The sequence below is a fragment of the Doryrhamphus excisus genome, chromosome 12 (genome assembly GCF_030265055.1).
Source record: "Doryrhamphus excisus isolate RoL2022-K1 chromosome 12, RoL_Dexc_1.0, whole genome shotgun sequence".
In the NCBI taxonomy this organism is placed as follows: Eukaryota; Metazoa; Chordata; class Actinopteri; order Syngnathiformes; family Syngnathidae; genus Doryrhamphus; species Doryrhamphus excisus.
In genome coordinates, this window is record NC_080477.1 from 9970790 (window position 1) to 9989816 (window position 19027).

Below are 19027 nucleotides of genomic sequence, written 5' to 3' on the forward strand. Positions count from 1 at the left end.
ATGTCTCGGCTGAAAATATGCATGAGAAGGAATTTTACAAGCTATATTGTTCTCAGCAGAATTGTGCTCAGTTCCTAGCAGAACCCTCACAATACTTTTGGGCCTGACTGGCATCCTTCCCCATCATTGGAGCCAACTCACCACCAGGTGGTGATCAGTTGACAGCTCCGCCCCTGTCATCACTCCAGTGTCCAAAACATTTGGCCACAAGTTCAAAGACACCACCACAAAGTCAATCATCAAAATGAGGCCCATGGTGTCCTGGTGCCAAACATGGTGTTCATTATGGACAATCTGTGACATGCACATACATCCAGTGATAAAGCACCGCTCGGGATCATGAGACCCGTCCCACCCCCCATTTGGAGGCAGAGGGAAACTACCCTCTTGTTCACCGAGTTAAACTCCAATGTACAGGCCCTGAAGCTAGCCGGAACTTCTCCATGCCCTCACACATCAGCTTAGGCTCCTTCCCCACCAGAGAGATATCATTCTACGTACCGAACACTAGCTTCTGCAGCCAAGGATTAGACCACCTTTGCTCCTTCCCAGGTGTGGTGAGTTCATGGGAGGGGTACGCTGTGGAACAAAAAAAATACTGGTGGATGTACTTATTTTCCCCACAGGACCCATGTTGCTTCTTCAAACTGTCGCTGACCGGGCCCAATGGGTATAGGCCCAGAGGTGGGTCCCCCTGGTGACCTGGGTCTGGGTCTGGGTGAGGGAAAACCAGGTCCATATATGTTTCTCGTCATCAAGGTCTACTTGAGCTACACTTTGTCTGCAAGGTGGTAACACAGACAAGCATATGACACAGTAAATTATACCCAAAGAACTGAATGAGGCATTAAAATGAGTGGGAAAAAAGTACAGATGTTGAATGATTTCATTTTATTTTTCATTGAATAGTTTCTAAATTTTTTTTTTTGGTGCCCTCAGACCAAGATGTGAATCAGCTGGAAGAAACAAGTCTCCCCATTGAGTGCACAGTTGTCATCAGAGAGAAAGTAACAAATGCATCCATCTGATGAACCTTTTTTTTTTTTGTCTATGCCGTTTAACGTAGAAATATTCTTCATAAGCAACAATCTTTTTGACCTATGTTAGTAACCAAATCCGAACCACCCGTGGAGGAAAATCTGCTCCCTGCATCTGTGCACAAGGATGCTGGACAAGCGTCCAAAATAGAAGAATGTTTGATTGAAATCAATGTAAGCCTTCTGGTGACTGCTTCCAAACAGTGATAGACAAATCTATGATCCTTCATTAACCATTTAGTTCTCTATATATATGCTCTGTATGATCTTTTAATTCACAGGTATTCAGATCGCTATAATGGTTGATCTCATTTGCTGCAAATCCAGTGTAAAAGTATATAAAAATATTTGAGATTTACTTCAACATAATCTGACTATGTTATAATAAAAACTCCAGATGTCTGTTGCATTTGCACAGTGGGATGTACTGTATAAATATTGTATAAAATAAGGCAGTCTTTTCAGTAGGATTAACCAGATACAAAAAAGTCTGGGGAAAAAGAAAACAAAAAAAACAACAAAAATTCAAGTCCAAAAATGTTTTCACATATTTCTGCTGTTGTCAAATGTCAAGCGGTTTACAGCATTAAACCATGAGTGAGGGATTGTTGCAACAATTGCACCCACACAACCACGCATCCACACACGCAAACTCCTGATGATCAACAATATCAGCTTATTCTCCAATGCAACATCCCATCCCCCGGACACTGAGACATAGATGTGTGTAATATGATTTTACAGTGCAATACAAAAGTATTCATTCAAACTGGTAAGTGTACTTTTGATAAGAAAATAAAAATGTTTAATATGGTAATGCTTCATATGAATAATAGCGAGGGTTATAGTAAGTATTTGTACTTCATTAGCTTTGGCTTTTTTTTCTCTGTTCATTTACTTATTTATTAACCAATTTAAAGAAACACAGTAAATGTGGTACGTGTAAGAAAAATGAGCATACCAAATAATCTCTCATTGGTTATTAATGATCACAATGTTAAGGTTTTTGTCCGACATGCCAGTTCCTGTATGCCACTTTGTTGTGTTTCTGTAGGACACATAGAAATACATGGACAAACGTATTGAAAAAGAAAAAAAAAAAAGTGTAATTTTATATTCCAGCCTCCAGGGGCAGAAGGAGCAGTCTTGCCTTGCTGAGTGCACATGGATGGAGGACGAAGGCGACTGTATGACCTGACTTGTATGGAACACCTTCATGTATCCAAACTACCTTTCCATTCTCTCTTCCAGTGTTGCTGGCTCTTTCAGTAAACAAGCAGTTCCTACTCAAAACAGCAAGGTCAGCTTCACAGGCAGGTAGGAGAGCCCATATGGTAAATAAATATGGGACTGAAGCTTATCCATGAGGCCTGTCCGGACCGCTTCTCAAGTCATGACCAGCTACACTGCAAATGCCTGAGAGGCATGAGAAGTTCCAAAGTGCTGCCCTGTGCTGTGTCCATGTCTGTTTTTTTTCACAGTTCTCCTAAGACAAGCTTATACGAGTGGGCGATGTTAGCGCCGCCGCTGCCTGTCAGAACGTCAAGGGCCGTGCATTCTGTAGGCACGCGCATGTGGACGCTCGGCGTGCTACACAAGCAGGGGAGTGCGGCTCCTACTCTGGAGGCGGTCGCAGGCTGTGCAGCTTTCGTTCATCCAGGCCTTTCCAGTACTTGAAATTGTTGTCCAAGTGCTGCATAAGATTGGGGAGGTCTGCAAAAGCTGGAAACCAAACAGTATATCAGACTTGACATTTTGTAATCACTCTATTTTCATACATTTTATGAAAACAATCCAATAAAGTAAATGAATCCCTTTACACTACTCAGAATCACTGCATGACAGATGTTTCTAATATTTTGGTTTTCTAATTCCTACAACCTACAGCAAAATTAATAAACATATTGTTAAATTAATACCGTGAAATTCTGAGGTCCAGCGCATTTCTGTTTTGTGCATTTTGTGTCCATTTATGTGTTATGTCGTGTATCTCTCTGTAACTCTGATAAACGCTGTTGCTCTAAAATGACGCCCGTGGCCCACAATGTATTGCGCAATCACGTACAAGTAATGCAAAAGTTTGTCTTCAGCGCGCCATCACAAATCCCAATTTGGGATGTTAATTGAAAAATGCGCTAACCAGGGTGGATGTTAACCAAGGTACCATTTTATACGCATCAAATTATTTACCATAAAGAGATTTACATCCTTACTTATTATAGACAAAACTATCTATTTCTATCGCTGATTATGAGTTAACTATGGACAAAGTGCGATTAATCATGTCAATCAAATATTTTGCTCAATTGACTGCCCTAGTCTTTACATGAATGCAATCGACACACATGATCAGTAGTAGCAGCTACAAGTGACGTCATTATTTTAACCTTAAGTTTTTGTTTCAGTTTCGATTTGTGAAAGAACAGTTAAAAGCATCATGCTTGTGCCATGCATGCAAAATAATAAAACAGTTCAAAATCTAACTGCATTGTCTTTGTCCAGTCCTATATTTTGTCATTGTAGTTTTCTTAAAGGGGACCTTATGCTCATTTTTCGACCCTTTGTATGAAGCAGCTACACACAATAACCAGCACAGAAAACCTTTTAGATTTTGCAGAATCTGCACCTATTCCAGCTCCATTTCCTTTTCCTTCTGTTTTAATTGATTCACCCACGGCCTGCCGCTGTGACTGGTCACATGCCCAAAGTGCTTCTTAACTATGAACCGTATAAGGAAGTCGGCCCCTCTGTGACATCACAAAGGGGAAGTTTTACCACGCCTTTTGAAACTTAGCTTTTTGAGCCATCCGAAATGTCTTTCTGGGCTCACTTCCAAATGCGTAAACCTCATTATCTGAAACTTTGGCATCGTTAAACACAGGAATACAACACTCTAACTACATTTATAGGTCAGCAAAGTGGAAAACGCATAACAGGTCCCCTTTAAAAGTAATGTTATATGAATATTGTCTGATCTTGTGAGCTGTGTGTATCGTGACATCCCAACAAAATATGATTAAAAATGTTAAAACACTGGAAGTTCCATCTGTGTACTGTATTTCAGTTCCTTAAATAAAGAAAGATTGAGTTTTAAATGGTGACTGTTGCACACCCAAGAAAAGGCAGGCTGTAATAAACAGAAACAGGTCATGTATATGTACTTGTGTGTCTTAAAATGACATTATTTTTCTTTCGGTATTCAGGCTGTAATGTTTTACAAAGTTGCATTAGAGAGTGGAATATTGTATTAATGGAATCATTAACATAACAAGCTGATAGTATTGTGTATAAAAGTGTGACATCATATCTCTATTAGATGCATGTCATTTGCAATAACATTGTATCAATGATCTCGGTGTATGCTTACCATCCCAAGCATCAAACATGTCCGTGATGAAGTAGTCTATAAAAGAAATCTGGGACTTTGGGATGCTACATGTGTTCCTGTCAAAGACAGGCATGACCACCGGAAGGCCTTGTCGCTTCTCTTCATCAGTCTGTGCCAAAGAGAACAACAGCGCAGGTCATTATCAAACACTGTAACTCATCACCCTTTCATGGGACTGTACCACCCTTTTCACTGAAAATACGTTGTTAGAGGGCTTCATAACAACATAAGCTCATAAGCTCGGTCAAATTATCTTGTTTTCTTGTGCTATAAGGCACAGAAAAGGGAAATAAATATGCGTTTCTGTCTTATTTTCACTGATTATGTGTACTATATTGGGTAATACGAGTTTAAATGTGACTATGAGGGTGTTATTTCATGTGTGGAGGGCTCTAATAATGTAAAAAAAAAACATATTTAGAAGGTGGGAAACTGGTTTTCGATGCTCTGAGGAGGAAAACATTTGATTTATAAAGAAGGAATTCTACATCATGGAAATTAAATCAAATCACATCATCAAAATAATTCACAGTCGCATACAAGCATACAAGAATCAACCAGTCATGATGTGCTATATATATCACTATATTGACACTTACTATGGTACCCATTATGTCATTGTATGATCATATCACCTCGTACTTCGGTACGTGACAAAAATAAAATTAAAACATAAATAAATAAATATATTCATTCATTCCTTCATTTTCTACCGCTTTTTCCTCACGAGGGTTGCGGTGGGTGATGGAGCCTATCCCAGCTGTCTTTGGGCGAGAGGTGGGGTACACCCTGGACTGGTGGCCAGCCAATCACAGGGCACATATAGACAAACAACCATTCACACTCACATTCATACCTATGGACAATTTGGAGTCGCCAATTAACCTAGCATGTTTTTTTGGAATGTGGAAGGAAACCGGAGTACCCCGAGAAAACCCACACAGAGATGGCTGAGGGTGGAATTGAACCCTTGTCTCCTCGCTGTGAGGTCTGCATGCTAACCACTCAACCGTCGTGCCGCTAAATAAATAAATAAATAAATAAAAACATAAAAAATTAAACTATATTAGGAAAGCAGGAAGTGAACAAATGTAACAGTTACTGATTGTAAAAGTACCAGATGGAGGGGTAGGATTTAATAAGCTTTGCTTCTTCCTACTCCTTTTGGACATGTGGAACTGTGAACTGATTATGGGATGCACTCAATTGTAATCTGATGCATGTTCAAATGAAATAAAACCATTACCATTACCATTACAGTCGGGTTTGGAAGCAATTAACCATGATAAACAAGGGATTACTACATTCTATTGTACCGGTATTTCGAATCAAAGAGAAGCTTTCTACTTATCATTATCCTTCAAATACGACTATCACTATTACGTTGTTACCTGTGCAAAATACTCCTCTGAAATGCGTCCGGCCCATTCTATACACAGCTCCAGAGGCCTGCATGGATTGGAGATGTCTGCACACTTAATCAGCATTCGCTTGACAAGGATGCGATTCTCAGGGGATGTCAGTATGCTTTTCACAGACTCCTCATCATTGCTTCCCTAAAACAGACACATTATGCGCACAGAGGACACTGTGAACAACTTTAAAAGGCGGCATACTGTGGTCAACACGGGCTTCTTATGTAGGAGACTTGCATCGACGTGTAAAAGTCACGCATACAGTCACAAGATTTACAGCCTATTTATTTTCAACATTCACTGGCAGTTATATTATGTCAAAGCACAGAGGTCCTATTGTGATGTGAATGAGCTCTGCTATTTATTCTTGTCCCCCCCCAAGCCTCAGTGTTTATGATAAAATGTGAAGTAGCATTTAACACATAGAGAACAATGACACGTTTGTCAATTCAGCTAAAAGGTCAACGTATTGAAATAATAATGTGGATTTTTTTTTCTTGTATAAACTTGACTTTAATATCTACCCATCTCATTCTTTTCCTTAAAAAGACAAGCTTTAAAAAGTCTGCACAGAGCATTCCACACTAAGATGAGAAAGGTGGTACAGAGTTGTAAAATGTTCTCCTCACACAGATATCTGTGCCCATAGCAACGCCAGATTACAAGCTAAACCACTACTTTTGAAACTATCATTGCATAAGATGGTCATCTCACCCCATTCTCCTCCAAAGCAGCCAGCGGTTTGTTGATGCTGTTGACAAATTTGTTGACATGTTCAAAGTGTTTGGTCATCTCGGTTGCAAGCACCATGTCAATGATGGCCTGTCGTAGTGTTCGATACTCATTCCTGGAAAGAGGAAAAAAGGTATAGAAATGGAGCTTCAGTAATGTGGAAATTGAGCATCGGACTGTGGGGACAAAAGCAATGAATGGATGCTTTGTCCCTTGCTTTCTCCCTCATGGCTGAGCCTTGCATGTGAGCTATTCTGCTTTAGGACTTGAAACACATTCGTACCCCAAGTGATGTGAACAAACACACACACGCACACACACAAGCACACAAATGCTGCACATTCTTCTCACAGGAGCAACATCAGCATAATCCTGCTATCATCACTATTGGGTTATAATTTATTTACATGCTTAGTTTTATTATAGCACTCACTGAAATAAAATCAGAAAAACTTTACTTTTAAAGTACTTTTAAAGCCAAATAATGGCACATTTATTAACAACACTATTGTTGCTAATAAATACCGAAAAAAATATATACTTAAATATAATGAAAGAAAGAGTATACTACACTGGTATATCATTATTATTAATAATACTGTGTATCGCACATAATATACATGGTGGGCCAAAAGTGTGTGTACACTTAAATGTTTTTTTTCATTTTATAACATTCACTTACTTAATAAACACGCTTGAAATGTGCTCCTTCAACTTTGCAACATTCCTCCAACGTACGACACAAAGCAAGACACATAATAATTAGGGCTATTGTGATTAAGCGCATTTTGTTCAAAGTTAACTCGTAATTAATTGCATTTTAATCGCAGACGAAAAATGTTTTGAACTATAATAAGTAGGAATGTACAGTAAATCTCTTAGTGATAAACAACAATCAAACCACAGCGATCAAATTTAAATTTTCTATGCCGCTTATCCTCACTGGCGAGAGGTGGAGTACACCTTGGACTGGTTGCCAGCTAATCACATCATATAGGCATTCACATACCTATGGAAAATTTGGAGTCGTCAATTAACCTAACATGCATGCAAACGGCGATAGGGTGGTCTAGTGGTTAGCATGTTGGCCACATAGTCAAGAGATCAGGTTTGAATCTCTTTGAATCATCCATATTAATAATAATATATTTTTTTAAATAACAACCGTCTTTTACATGTTTAATGCAAGCAGCATTTTGTTCCACATTGCTTGACAGTACTCGAACGCACCTAACTTTGTCCCACGCTGTACAGTACTACTAAAGTATTACTACTACTATACTGCATTTTAACCCTTTTTCTTTCACCTCACAATTGATTCCAAATGCGGATGTGGGAAAGCATAAAGGGAAGATTTGATCAAATTATTCACTGCTAATATGCATATTTGTTCGGTACACAACCTCTCTGAAAAGCAAATGTCCAGGCTCATACTGGTGGATGGTGGCTTCTAAAATAATATTTTATAGTTAAAATTTCAACGCCGGTCACAAAAGCCTCTGTCTAGTACTATCGTACCCCCCCCGGGGCCTATCATGATCCCTATGTGCGGTGTCTTGCTCTAACGTCTTGGAGAAATATCCCCCGCCCACTTTCCTTCACACTGTGCAGGCGTGCCAAAGCCAAAACAAACATGTCTGCCATGTAGAACTTACCTGCCATTTGTGAGAGTGATATAAAATAAAAAAAACATGCCAAGGTAAATATCTTGTAGGGGTAGTACGCTAAAAAGTTTTCATTTAATTAATTAATTATAAATAAATAAAAAAATTTGAGGCTCACACGGCATCTCACATAGTCAACAGTTGCCTGTATGTCAGAAGTCAAATAACCTCCAAAATAATTGATTTCATAGGAACTACGTATATGACCAGCCTTTCTCAGTGGTAGAAGACACCGGATTTGCTGACTGCTCTCTGACTCGGAGCCCCGCTGCGTGTTTCCTGGAAGTCCTGCTGGAGCTCCACCAGACAATGACCTCTCACATCTAAAGTCTCTTTAAAGAAGGTGTGTCATTCTCTGGAAGTTTCACGAGTGATATACGTACGTTCTCTTGAAAAAGTACGTTTTAAAACTGTCCTAACCTTTCTCCCTTATATGGCACCCCTTGCATTCATCATAAATAAATACATACAGTTAATCCATCCATTAAAACCCTAATAGGCACATCCATGTAATATTTATTTGTGTTATGTGACCCTTGTGAACGTCAATGTGAAATAAAGCTTTAATTAATAACAGTATTTGTGTACCTTTCAATGTTCTTAAAGATGTTGCACTTATCATCTCTGGTGGTGATCTGGAAGGCGAGTGCTGCATGGTGGCTCTCCAGTACGGCCGTGTCGTTGTAAAGAATGGCAAGTTCGCTTCCCGCATTACACAGGAAGCTGTTGGTGCGGCCCGGGTGGTCCACGTCGTGTACGGTGGCAGCAATCAGGGCAGCAACCTCATCGATGGGATCTAAGCTTTGCTGTAGCAGAGGAAATATGATGCAACATTATAAGAAAATCCACATTTCTGCTCCTTTTATGTCAACATGCATATTATCACGTTATATTATCAACATGCACAAACATTTGGCAAAGTGATTCTAATAAAAGCCAATAAAAGATCACGCCACTGAGAGCAGCACAGTCAGTGAATGACCTCACTATGACCTCACCCTCAAACAATGACTAACTTGGGAATCTCACAAGGAGCTTGGCCACTTAATATTGTAGATTTAATCAAATACAACTTGTTTCTTGTGTTTTACAAACTCAAAATGCACATACACAGACCAGCCTCAACATTAGGTACACCTGTAAACTACAACGACAGCGAATAAAAGAGCTATGGTACAGTATATACAGTATCAACCTAACAGGATAATGCTCAGTTATGTCAGACTGTCAGAGTAGTTTTTTATGGGACCTATTATGCTCATTTTTTGACCCTTTGTATTGAGTTGTGGACTCCTATAGAGCAACTACACACAATAACCCACAGAAAACTATCGAGATCTTCCAGAATCTGCACCTATTCCAGTTGTATTTGCTTGTATTTGTGCTTCTTACCAAAACAGTCTGTTTTAATTTATTCCACCCATGGCCTGCCTCCAGACACGCCCACTCCCAAACTACTGCGAACAACACTTTGTAATTTAGTGGGTATAGGAGTTGATAACGAATGAATAAAGTCTACGGGGAGCTAATTGAAAAGTGTTTAGGAGCTAATGGCATGATCTACTGGCTGGAGACCCCTGACTTACCGTGTATGAACTCAAAGAGTAGGCACCACTGCTGCTAATCAGTTTGGCATATATTTTCATGTTCATGTTCACAAAACAGTCCCGTGTGAAATGCCATTGACAGATGAAAAATAAAAAATAATTCTTGCTGGGAATCACCAACTACAATAACTTCTGCCTGAGCTTGTAAACAAAGAAGCAGAGCTTGGAGAATGGAAAGGAAGGGAAAGCACAGCTTGGGAGGGCGCCTACAGCCATGCCCATAAGGAAGCATGCTCTTCTGTGACATCACAAACGCCCTCTGATATCAAGCTTTTTGAGTCAACCCAAACTTCTTTCAGGGCTCACTTCCAAATGTGCAAACCTCATTATCTGAAAATTTGGCATCGTTTAACACGAGAATACAACATTCTAAATACCTTTAGAGGTCAGAAAAGTGAATAAGCATAATAGGTCCCCTTTAATGATATTCCACCACCTCCTGTAAGTACTTAATGCGACTAAAATATCAGAAACACCTCTAAATCTGATGCAGTGCAGTTCGACATCAAAACAAAAAAATATAACAATAAACCTATCAGGACTTTCTGATATGATTTCTAACTTTTATTGGACTTTAATTTGTGCATGAGCTCTGGTTGACAAAGGAGTATTATCTCTAATTAAAAAAAAAAAATGTGATTTTACCTTGACTCTCTCCTTGCACAGGAAATATGCGGTGGCGTGCAGGACATCGGCCGCATGGGAAGAGTTGTGGTACGAGTTGCTGGAGTGGTAGTTGGCTTCAATCACTTGCAGCCAGGAGCGCAAAGTGGCCTCTGGACAGTTGAGGTACTCACAAACCCCAAAGCGGGAGAATATCTTCAAACCTAAGAAGGTCAAAGGCCTGCAGGAACATGCAGCATGAGATTGGCTCCCTCTGCATATTAGACACAACCATGCCACAATTTAAAAACACTTTCCTTACCGTTTCATGGTTGCAGCTTCCAAGTTAAAAATGTCAAAGTCCCAAGAGTCCTCACTCTCCATGGTCTGAGCTATACGAGGGGGGATGTCGTTTAAGGAAAGAGGAGTGGCCAGGTGACTTGGGATGTGATGGGGCTCTACGAGGGGGAAACGGACAGGAAAATAAGGTTTATTGCTTCAACTTGAGGCACAAAGTCATCTCATCTGGATTGCATAAACTCACGTTTTGTGGAAAAGATGTACTCATTTCCTGACAATCTGCGCAAACCATCCTGAGAAAGACAAAGAAAGTGAATAAAAAATTAACTTAGCACAAAAATAAATAACTTGAATTCGTTAACTTGAATTCCAACATTTCACTGAAGTCTGGAACGGTTACAATCTCCCGACCACAAAGAAAACAATGTGATAAGGTTACATAGGCATTACCTAATGAGTATCACCACTGTGATAACAAGCTTCACTAATGGAAGAGGAGTTGAAATATTTAAAGCACTCAGCACTACACCATTGTCAGTTTTGTAGCATTAGCAAGTAGGAAAGGGTGGAACCAAGACATTCATTCATCTCCTCACTGGAGCCTATCCCAGCTGTCTTCGGGTTGCCAGCCAATCACAGGGCACATATAGACAAACAACCATTCACACTCACATTCATACCTATGGACAATTTGCAGTCGCCAATTAACCTAGCATGTTTTTGGAATGTGGGAGAACCCGGAGAAAACCGGGTCTGCCGCTTTTTCCTCACAAGGGTCGCGGGGGTGCTGGAGCCTATCCCATCTGTCTTCGGGCGAGAGGCGGGGTACACCCTGGACTGGTCGCCAGACAATCACAGGGCACATATAGACAAACAACCATTCACACTCACATTCATACCTATGGACAATTTGGAGTCGCCAATTAACCTAGCATGTTTTTGGAATGTGGGAGGAAACCGGAGTACCCGGAGAAAACCCACGCATGCACGAGGAGAACATGCAAACTCCACACAGAGATGGCCGAGGGTGGAATTGAACCCTGGTCTCCTAGCTGTGAGGTCTGCGCGCTAACCACTAGTCCACCATGTCACCCCATATAATGATCATTCATTCATTCATTCATTCATTCATTTTCTACTGCTTATCCTCACAAGGGTCGCGGGGAGTGCTGGAGCCTATCCCAGCTGTCTTTGGGCAGGAGGTGGGGTAAACTCTGGACTGGTCGCCAGCCAATCACAGGGCACATAAAGACAAACAACCATTCACACTCACATTCAAACCCTGGTCTCCTAGCTGTGAGGTCTGTGCGCTAAACACTAGACCGCTGTGCCGCCCCAATATTAGAAATGTGTTGATAAAATATTATTGTTGAAATATTTTTGCAATTATTGTGTTTACACTGTTTAGATATAATACATGTAATAAACTGATTTTTTTCTGGAAACAAAATGGTCTTTTGATTAAATAGTACGTGATAATAAGCTCATGATTATTGTAGTAATATCACATGGTCATCACACGGTTTGTCTGGTATCAGGCCCAGTATCATGCCCCCGCGTGCCAGTATCAGCCCGATACCAGACAAACCATGTGATAACCTATAATTAACACTTCTTGGAGCACACCATTGGAGACAGGCATAGACAAGCACAGCTCATTAATATTACAACTACAGAATAACATTAAAAATACAGACACAAGAAAACCGTGCTCCCAGCAGAGCTTACTATAAGCACTTAAAACTGTTGGAATTCCAGGATCAAGAGTTTGGGCCCCCACACTTTGAATAAACTATTGTGGGACCGGTGAGACTTACTAAAAATACAGTTCTTTCAAAAATTATACAGTATAATATGGTACCGTTACATATAAATGTGTATACTGTCACTACACCACAGCAACGATTGACTATATATCACTATAGTAACCAAAAGTGTGTTGATGTGAAGCCCATAGACATATGCAGTAGCATAAGTATATTTTGAGCATCCAAGTGTGTACATGGGTGTGTTGCCGAGTGAAATGTTTACTTGACAAGTGAAAAAGGAAGAGGGGACCAGCTCATCTTTGACCTGAGCATTGTCTGATGGCACTGCCTCTGTACACACCAGCTATTTTAAGACTTTTTTTTCCATCAGAAACATGACAACTCCTCTCAAAATGTCCGCATGGTCTTTTGAGTGCAGTGTCACCACAAAAACAAAATAACCTCATTTTGTGTTAGTAATGACACATTTTTGTCACATTTTGTAATGACACATTAAAAACACATTTTGAGTTATTTTCATCAAGTGTATGTGATACAACCTCACTACCCTTATGAATCTTCATTGTACATTTCTGAGTAAAAGTCATGCTTATTCATCTAATCCAAAGAAGAACAGGATGTTTCCAGAGAGGAAGAGGTACATGTGAGCGTTACTGTGCAGGGACAGAGAGAGGAGAGGGAGAAGAGGAGGAGGGGGGGGATTTGGTGAGTGGAAGAGAGGGTGGGCTTTCCTCTGCAGCCTCCAGGAGCACAAAGGACAATCTAACACTTCCTGTGGGGTCGTTGCCAAGACTGCCAACTTGGCAGTCGTTCTAGTTAGGAACTTGACTATAGCTGTCCGGTTAAAGCCTGACTCTCTCTCTCTCTTTTTCGCTCTCTCTCTGCCTTCCGAAAAGCGAATAGAGATGCTGACCACCTAAGTCCCACTGTAAATTTAGTACATATGCAATACATTTTTTTTTCAATTTAGTGAACTGAAGCCTAGACTGATCACCAGTCACAGGGTGTTATGATACTATTCTTAAATTCATTGTTTTATACTAATTGGCTGATCAGGCCATAGATTTAGAGCAGGGGTCTCAAACTCAATTTACCTGGGGGCCACCGGAGCTAGGTTCTGGGTGAAGCCTGGCCGCATCAGGTTTTAAAAAAAAAACCAAAACGCATTTATTAAAAACTGCAAAAAAAATCAATAAAAAAACTACCTTCAATGCTTTTGCTTCTGCTATACCCTACACTTTTTCAGTACTTCGGTTCCGGTTTTCCCACACCAAAATATCTGATAAAACATTCCACAGTTCTCAAATATCTTAATTTTTATTTTTCTATACACAAAATAAGATAAAAATAAATAAATAAACAAACTAAGAATAAAGACAATAAATCAATCAATCAGTAATAAATAAGTAAAATAATAAATAAAATATTATATTATTAATATATTAAATTATTATATTAAAAATTATTATATTAATATATTTATAATAAATAAATAACAGCAAATAAGAAAAACTTAAGAAACCAGTTAATTTACAGTTATGTAACCTTTAACATGAACATTAATGAAACTTAATAATTTTACCCAATTAGCAAGTTAGCATCGTACTCAGTTCCATCTGGGAGCAGCGTCGTAACTTTAACAACATGTTTGATGAGATGCTTTATCTTGACGTGTATTTTCCATTTTATTCCAAATCATTTCCTGCATTTATTTGTACCCAGCATCATAAGCCTTTAGCTTCATTGCTAATCCAAAGCAAAACAGGGCAGGGTAACAGGGTATGGTAACAGTATGGGCGGGGCAAAATCATGTTAATTGTGTCCGGTCTGCACACAGCTTTAAGCTGTCATTTCAACATTAAACTTTGGTATCAAGGTGGGGGCCTCAAACTAGCGTCTCGCGGGCCGCATTTGGCCTCCGGGCCGCGAGTTTGAGACCCCTGATTTAGAGCATTATATTGAAGGGTGCAATCAGCTCTTACTGTCATCAGTCCCCCAACAAGGTCATTTGTATGGGGGTCTTCATCCTTGGTGCCCAGCTGTGGAGAGTAGAGTTCTGTGGTCCTCAGGATCTCAAGTACCCGATCCAGGGCCTCTGCCACGGGCATAGGGCTGCTCTCCTGTGCTGCATTGATGATGTTTATGACCTGGACATGAGTGCAATATAAGTATTTGTAGCATTTACAGTTTAGAGCGCTCTCATAATAAATTCCAAGGTAAAGATATTCAGATATTCAATCAAATTAAACAACTTTTATGGGACTTATTTAGAATAAATTAAACAAATACAAAGCTGTCATTGATAGGGATCATATATACCTAGAGGAATTATTACCATGGTATGCAGGCAGGTCAAATCACATTATAAGGTGGGAAACTGCCCAATTAAAATACATGTATATACGTATATATTTTTAAAGGGGACCTATTATGGCTTTTCCACTTTTCTGAGTTTTAAATGTAGTTAGAATGTCGTATTCTCATGCCAAAGTTTCAGATAATGAAGTTATGGCCCTGAAAGAAGTTTGGGATGCCTCAAAACGCTCGGTTTTAAAAGTGCATTCATTTCGGATATGCTGTGCGTCCACGCGCCACCCTCACTTCCGGCTTCTGATTTTCACTGCACATGTCTGGCTTCTTCTGAGATCCTCCATCAGTGCTACGTTACCATATGAGTTCATACTCGGTAAGTCAGGGGTCTCCAGCCAGTAGATCATGAGCTGCCAGTAGCTCCTAAACACTTTTGATTAAGCTCTACTAAGACTTAATTCATTTATCATCAAATCCTATACCCACCATATTAGGAAAGTGGGGTTTGTTCATAGTTAGGAAGCACTTTGGGCGTGTGACCAATCACAGCGGACTGGGCGTGCCCGGATGAGGGCCGTGGGTGGAAGAAATTAAAACAGACCGTTTTGGCAGGAGGCACAAATCAAAGGAAATACAGCTATTCTGGAAGATATAGAAAGTTTTCTGTGCGGGTTATTATCTAAGAGACCACAGCTCAATACAAAGGGTCGAACAATGAGCATAATTGGTCCACTTTAAAAAGTCTGATGCTTACAGTATACAGGCCAATTGTTGCTTACCCTTTTGGAGACATTTTCTAGGGAATAAAGCCAATAAATCAATGCCCCCCTTTTCCTTATGAATTACAGCTATAACTTAAGGTGCTTAAGAGGTATCTATGTTTTTAGATCTTCCATTGGTTTCCTATGGTGACGCTGTATATACACACACAGTAGCATGCGCTCTATCATGCAATAGTGCTTTATTCTAAAGAGAATGACGCCTGCAGGGACTGCCTCCATAGTCAAATGATAGAGCAGTGGAACTGTAGTATGTCATATGGCCCGCCCCCGGGGACATTCTCTGTTTCCGTCATTGCAGTTCATCCTTCAGTGTACATCAAGCACAGAAACAGCAAGTCAGCCTGGCTCAGCATGTGTTATTGTGCATGAAGCATAGCATTTTATTCCCTTCTCTCTCTTGACATGCTGCTGTGGCCTCTAGAATACTGGCTCTATTTCTGGTAGATGTACTAAAAGTTGCTTGTGGCGATGGTGGTGGATTTTAAAATTGTCGTCATGAGATACAAAGCATTTGCACACACTAGTTGACTGAGTCATATGACCGAGTCTCCACCTTAGTGATGGGAGCCTCTATCGTCATGGAGTGGATTCGGGCCATTGAGGAGTGCCTTCGCTGTGAGCTCCCTGCCAGGATGCGAGAAAAAAAAAAGAAAATGATTACTCCTTACCGTACTAACTTGAACTTTTGATTGTTTTCCTATGACTTCCTAATGAGTATGTTTGCCTGTGTGCGACCAATCAACACTTGATACAAAACAGACAACTGGGGAGGTTTCATAAGCGTTAGTTTCCATCCATCACACTCACCGTCGCTCCCCCGAGATGTTGTGGATCTTACATCCAGAGAGCCTTTCCTCCGGTCTTTGTGCTTACTTGACTGGATATCTGGGGAGAAGAGAGCATCATGTCTTAAGTAAAACAGCACAAACCAACACATTTTTTTCCCAAAAAGGTGACGTTTGATTGAAAGCACCGATTGGAGGAAGGTGAGATAATGGAAAGAACATCTCTCAGTAATTGCTGATAATTTCCCCTGCATTTTTTTTTTTTTTGGGCTGCAATTTTTTGAATGCTTTTACATAATCTGTCACAAGACTGCTATTCTAAGGCAGCAAAAGGTCCCAATGACAGAGGTCCAGGGATAATTTCAAGAACATTACCAGTTTGAGACTCTGCTTGCACTCGTTCACTTGACGTCTGTAAGGATGCATGGAAAAAAAACACATTGGTACATGCAGCCTTTTTTCATTCATCAACTATTTACTATACAATATGCAATGCAATATCAACTCACCTTATTATTATCATTTAAAGGCCTGTTGATAGACACATAGTGCCTTATTTTTCTGTAAATGCAACAGCATATTACAAACAGTCCAAAAGTCATACTGTATATTATTATTAATTGTAATTAAACATCTTTAACTCACCCTCCCTGTCCAATTACAGGTGTGATCTTCACATTTTGCTGGATGCTGTCTCCATTCTTCTTTTTGGCATAATAAGTCCCCTGCCACTCCTGGACCATATCATGCCACAAGCACACAAACAACACACCGTGAGAAATGTTTTTTTTTTTGTTTTTTTTAATTTATTTATTTGGGCAAATACACGAAACACCACAGTGCATCTCCCATACCAATCAAAATACAACTCTCCATTATTTACATTTGTATTCAACTATCTGATCACAAGCCCAAAAGGAGTAGGCTGAAGCAAAAGCTTATAAATGCCTACCCCTTTTTGCAAGATATAATCATGTTCATGCCACTGTCTTGTTTTCCCTTGTTATTATTGTCATTGTAATATTATTATTGTTATTATCATTATCATGCTGTATCATTCCATCTGTTATTTTCTGAAATCCGCAGTATTTGTGCTTTTATTGTCAATTTATTAGCCCACTTTTTTGTGACATTTACATATCATTGTCTGGATTGCATGTGTCTAATCTTGTGCATTAAAAAACAAGAACTTGAGACTGTGTTAAATGTTGAACCATAAATGAAGAGATACACAATGTATAATCTTTAGGACTCAGATGTTCAAGGAAGCTGCTGGACCACGTACACTATACACTAATGTTTGTGGTGCAGGGGAGGTCAAAGGGTGGCTCGAGGTGTTTTAATAAGTTGTTCTAAAGCAAAGGTTCGAACTGAATCGCACAGGCGACCGAGCCTAGTTTTGTGGGCAGAATTTGGACATTATGCCCCAACCCCGAACTTTGTCTTTTTCTTATTATTTATCCAGAAATTGTCAATTATTATATATTTCTGTATTAAAAACCTTACAACCTTATTGTCCTTTTAACCATGATAATTGGTGAACGGAGCACACTCATATTACACTCATCACATCAGTGCACACACACAGATGCTTATTTGAAATAGCTATTATGACAGAATATGACCTATCCAGGCTATAACAGTATTATTTAGTATGGTCAGATTTTGAGAAAATGTCTCATGCATTTTCAGTTACTCCAAAGGAGTAGTTTATACCGGAGCAATGGATTAATTATGCCAATCGCTGTAAACACTTTGTTTGATCAGGTTCACGAGGCGGGTCGGCTCACTGCTATTCCCCAAACAGTTCCGCGGGCCGAATCAAATTGCAGCACGGGCCAGATTTGGCCCCCTGGCCTGAGTTTGACACACATAAACAGTATGCTGGCAGGAGCGCTCCTGGAGTCCAATGTGCCCGTTTCATGTCCCCCCACCCCCAACTCCCACCCACAGATTTACTGTAGCTGCTTAAAAAGAGCCATCCTGCTGTTTGCAGCTCTGAGAATGACCTTTGCTCTCTGTGTAGTAAGATTACAGCACAGCCAATCAGTTGCTGCTCCAATGCACATGAAACACAGCACTACAATCACATGCAGTATTTTCTACACATATACATTTATATGCACTAGTATCAACAATCAGACTAGACTCTTACTAGACTTTAACCACTGATGTCAGCACTAAGTACAGTATTAAACACATCATGCAGCCTGTAAGAAAATTAAATGTTTTTTACCTTCCCTTTCCGGATGCAGGAGTTCATTGTTTCAAGGAGATCAGGCTTATTCTTCTCACTTTTAGGCACTTCTATTATTTCCTTCCCTATAAGCTCACCTTGTTGGTAGCCCATAACGGACTCGTAGGCAGGGTTCACATACTGAGAAGAAAAAGCGAGAGAGAATTTTGGGTGATTATAATAATAATATAAAATGAAACACATTAACACTATGTACATAATACTGCTAAGATCAGATTTTTTTATTTTTTTTGCCATGATGTGATTGAAGCTGCTATATGCCACAGATTGGTAGCTGCCTAGAGAGCTCTCTTCCTGCTTTGAGCGCCGGAATTATGATGTGATTTGACAGTAGTTTAACCACTAACGTCAGCCATCATTGAATGTATAGCAACGTAA

At 39.9% G+C, this 19027-nt stretch overlaps 1 protein-coding gene across 1 annotated transcript in view; it reads right to left on the reverse strand.

Moving 5' to 3' along the window:
• Nucleotides 1-838: 838 nt before the first annotated feature.
• Nucleotides 839-19027, reverse strand: part of pde8a (phosphodiesterase 8A) — a 54873-nt gene continuing 36684 nt past the window's right edge. The window contains exons 8-22 of the mRNA XM_058089495.1: nucleotides 18629-18769; nucleotides 17038-17126; nucleotides 16902-16953; nucleotides 16768-16804; nucleotides 16415-16492; nucleotides 16161-16231; nucleotides 14498-14662; nucleotides 10991-11039; nucleotides 10769-10904; nucleotides 10489-10687; nucleotides 8825-9042; nucleotides 6555-6687; nucleotides 5817-5981; nucleotides 4405-4534; nucleotides 839-2759 (exon numbers count right to left, since the gene is read on the reverse strand). Coding sequence (XP_057945478.1) covers nucleotides 2653-2759; nucleotides 4405-4534; nucleotides 5817-5981; nucleotides 6555-6687; nucleotides 8825-9042; nucleotides 10489-10687; nucleotides 10769-10904; nucleotides 10991-11039; nucleotides 14498-14662; nucleotides 16161-16231; nucleotides 16415-16492; nucleotides 16768-16804; nucleotides 16902-16953; nucleotides 17038-17126; nucleotides 18629-18769 — 1770 coding nt within the window. The 3' untranslated portion in view covers nucleotides 839-2652. The remainder of the gene's footprint in view (nucleotides 2760-4404; nucleotides 4535-5816; nucleotides 5982-6554; nucleotides 6688-8824; nucleotides 9043-10488; nucleotides 10688-10768; nucleotides 10905-10990; nucleotides 11040-14497; nucleotides 14663-16160; nucleotides 16232-16414; nucleotides 16493-16767; nucleotides 16805-16901; nucleotides 16954-17037; nucleotides 17127-18628; nucleotides 18770-19027) is intronic.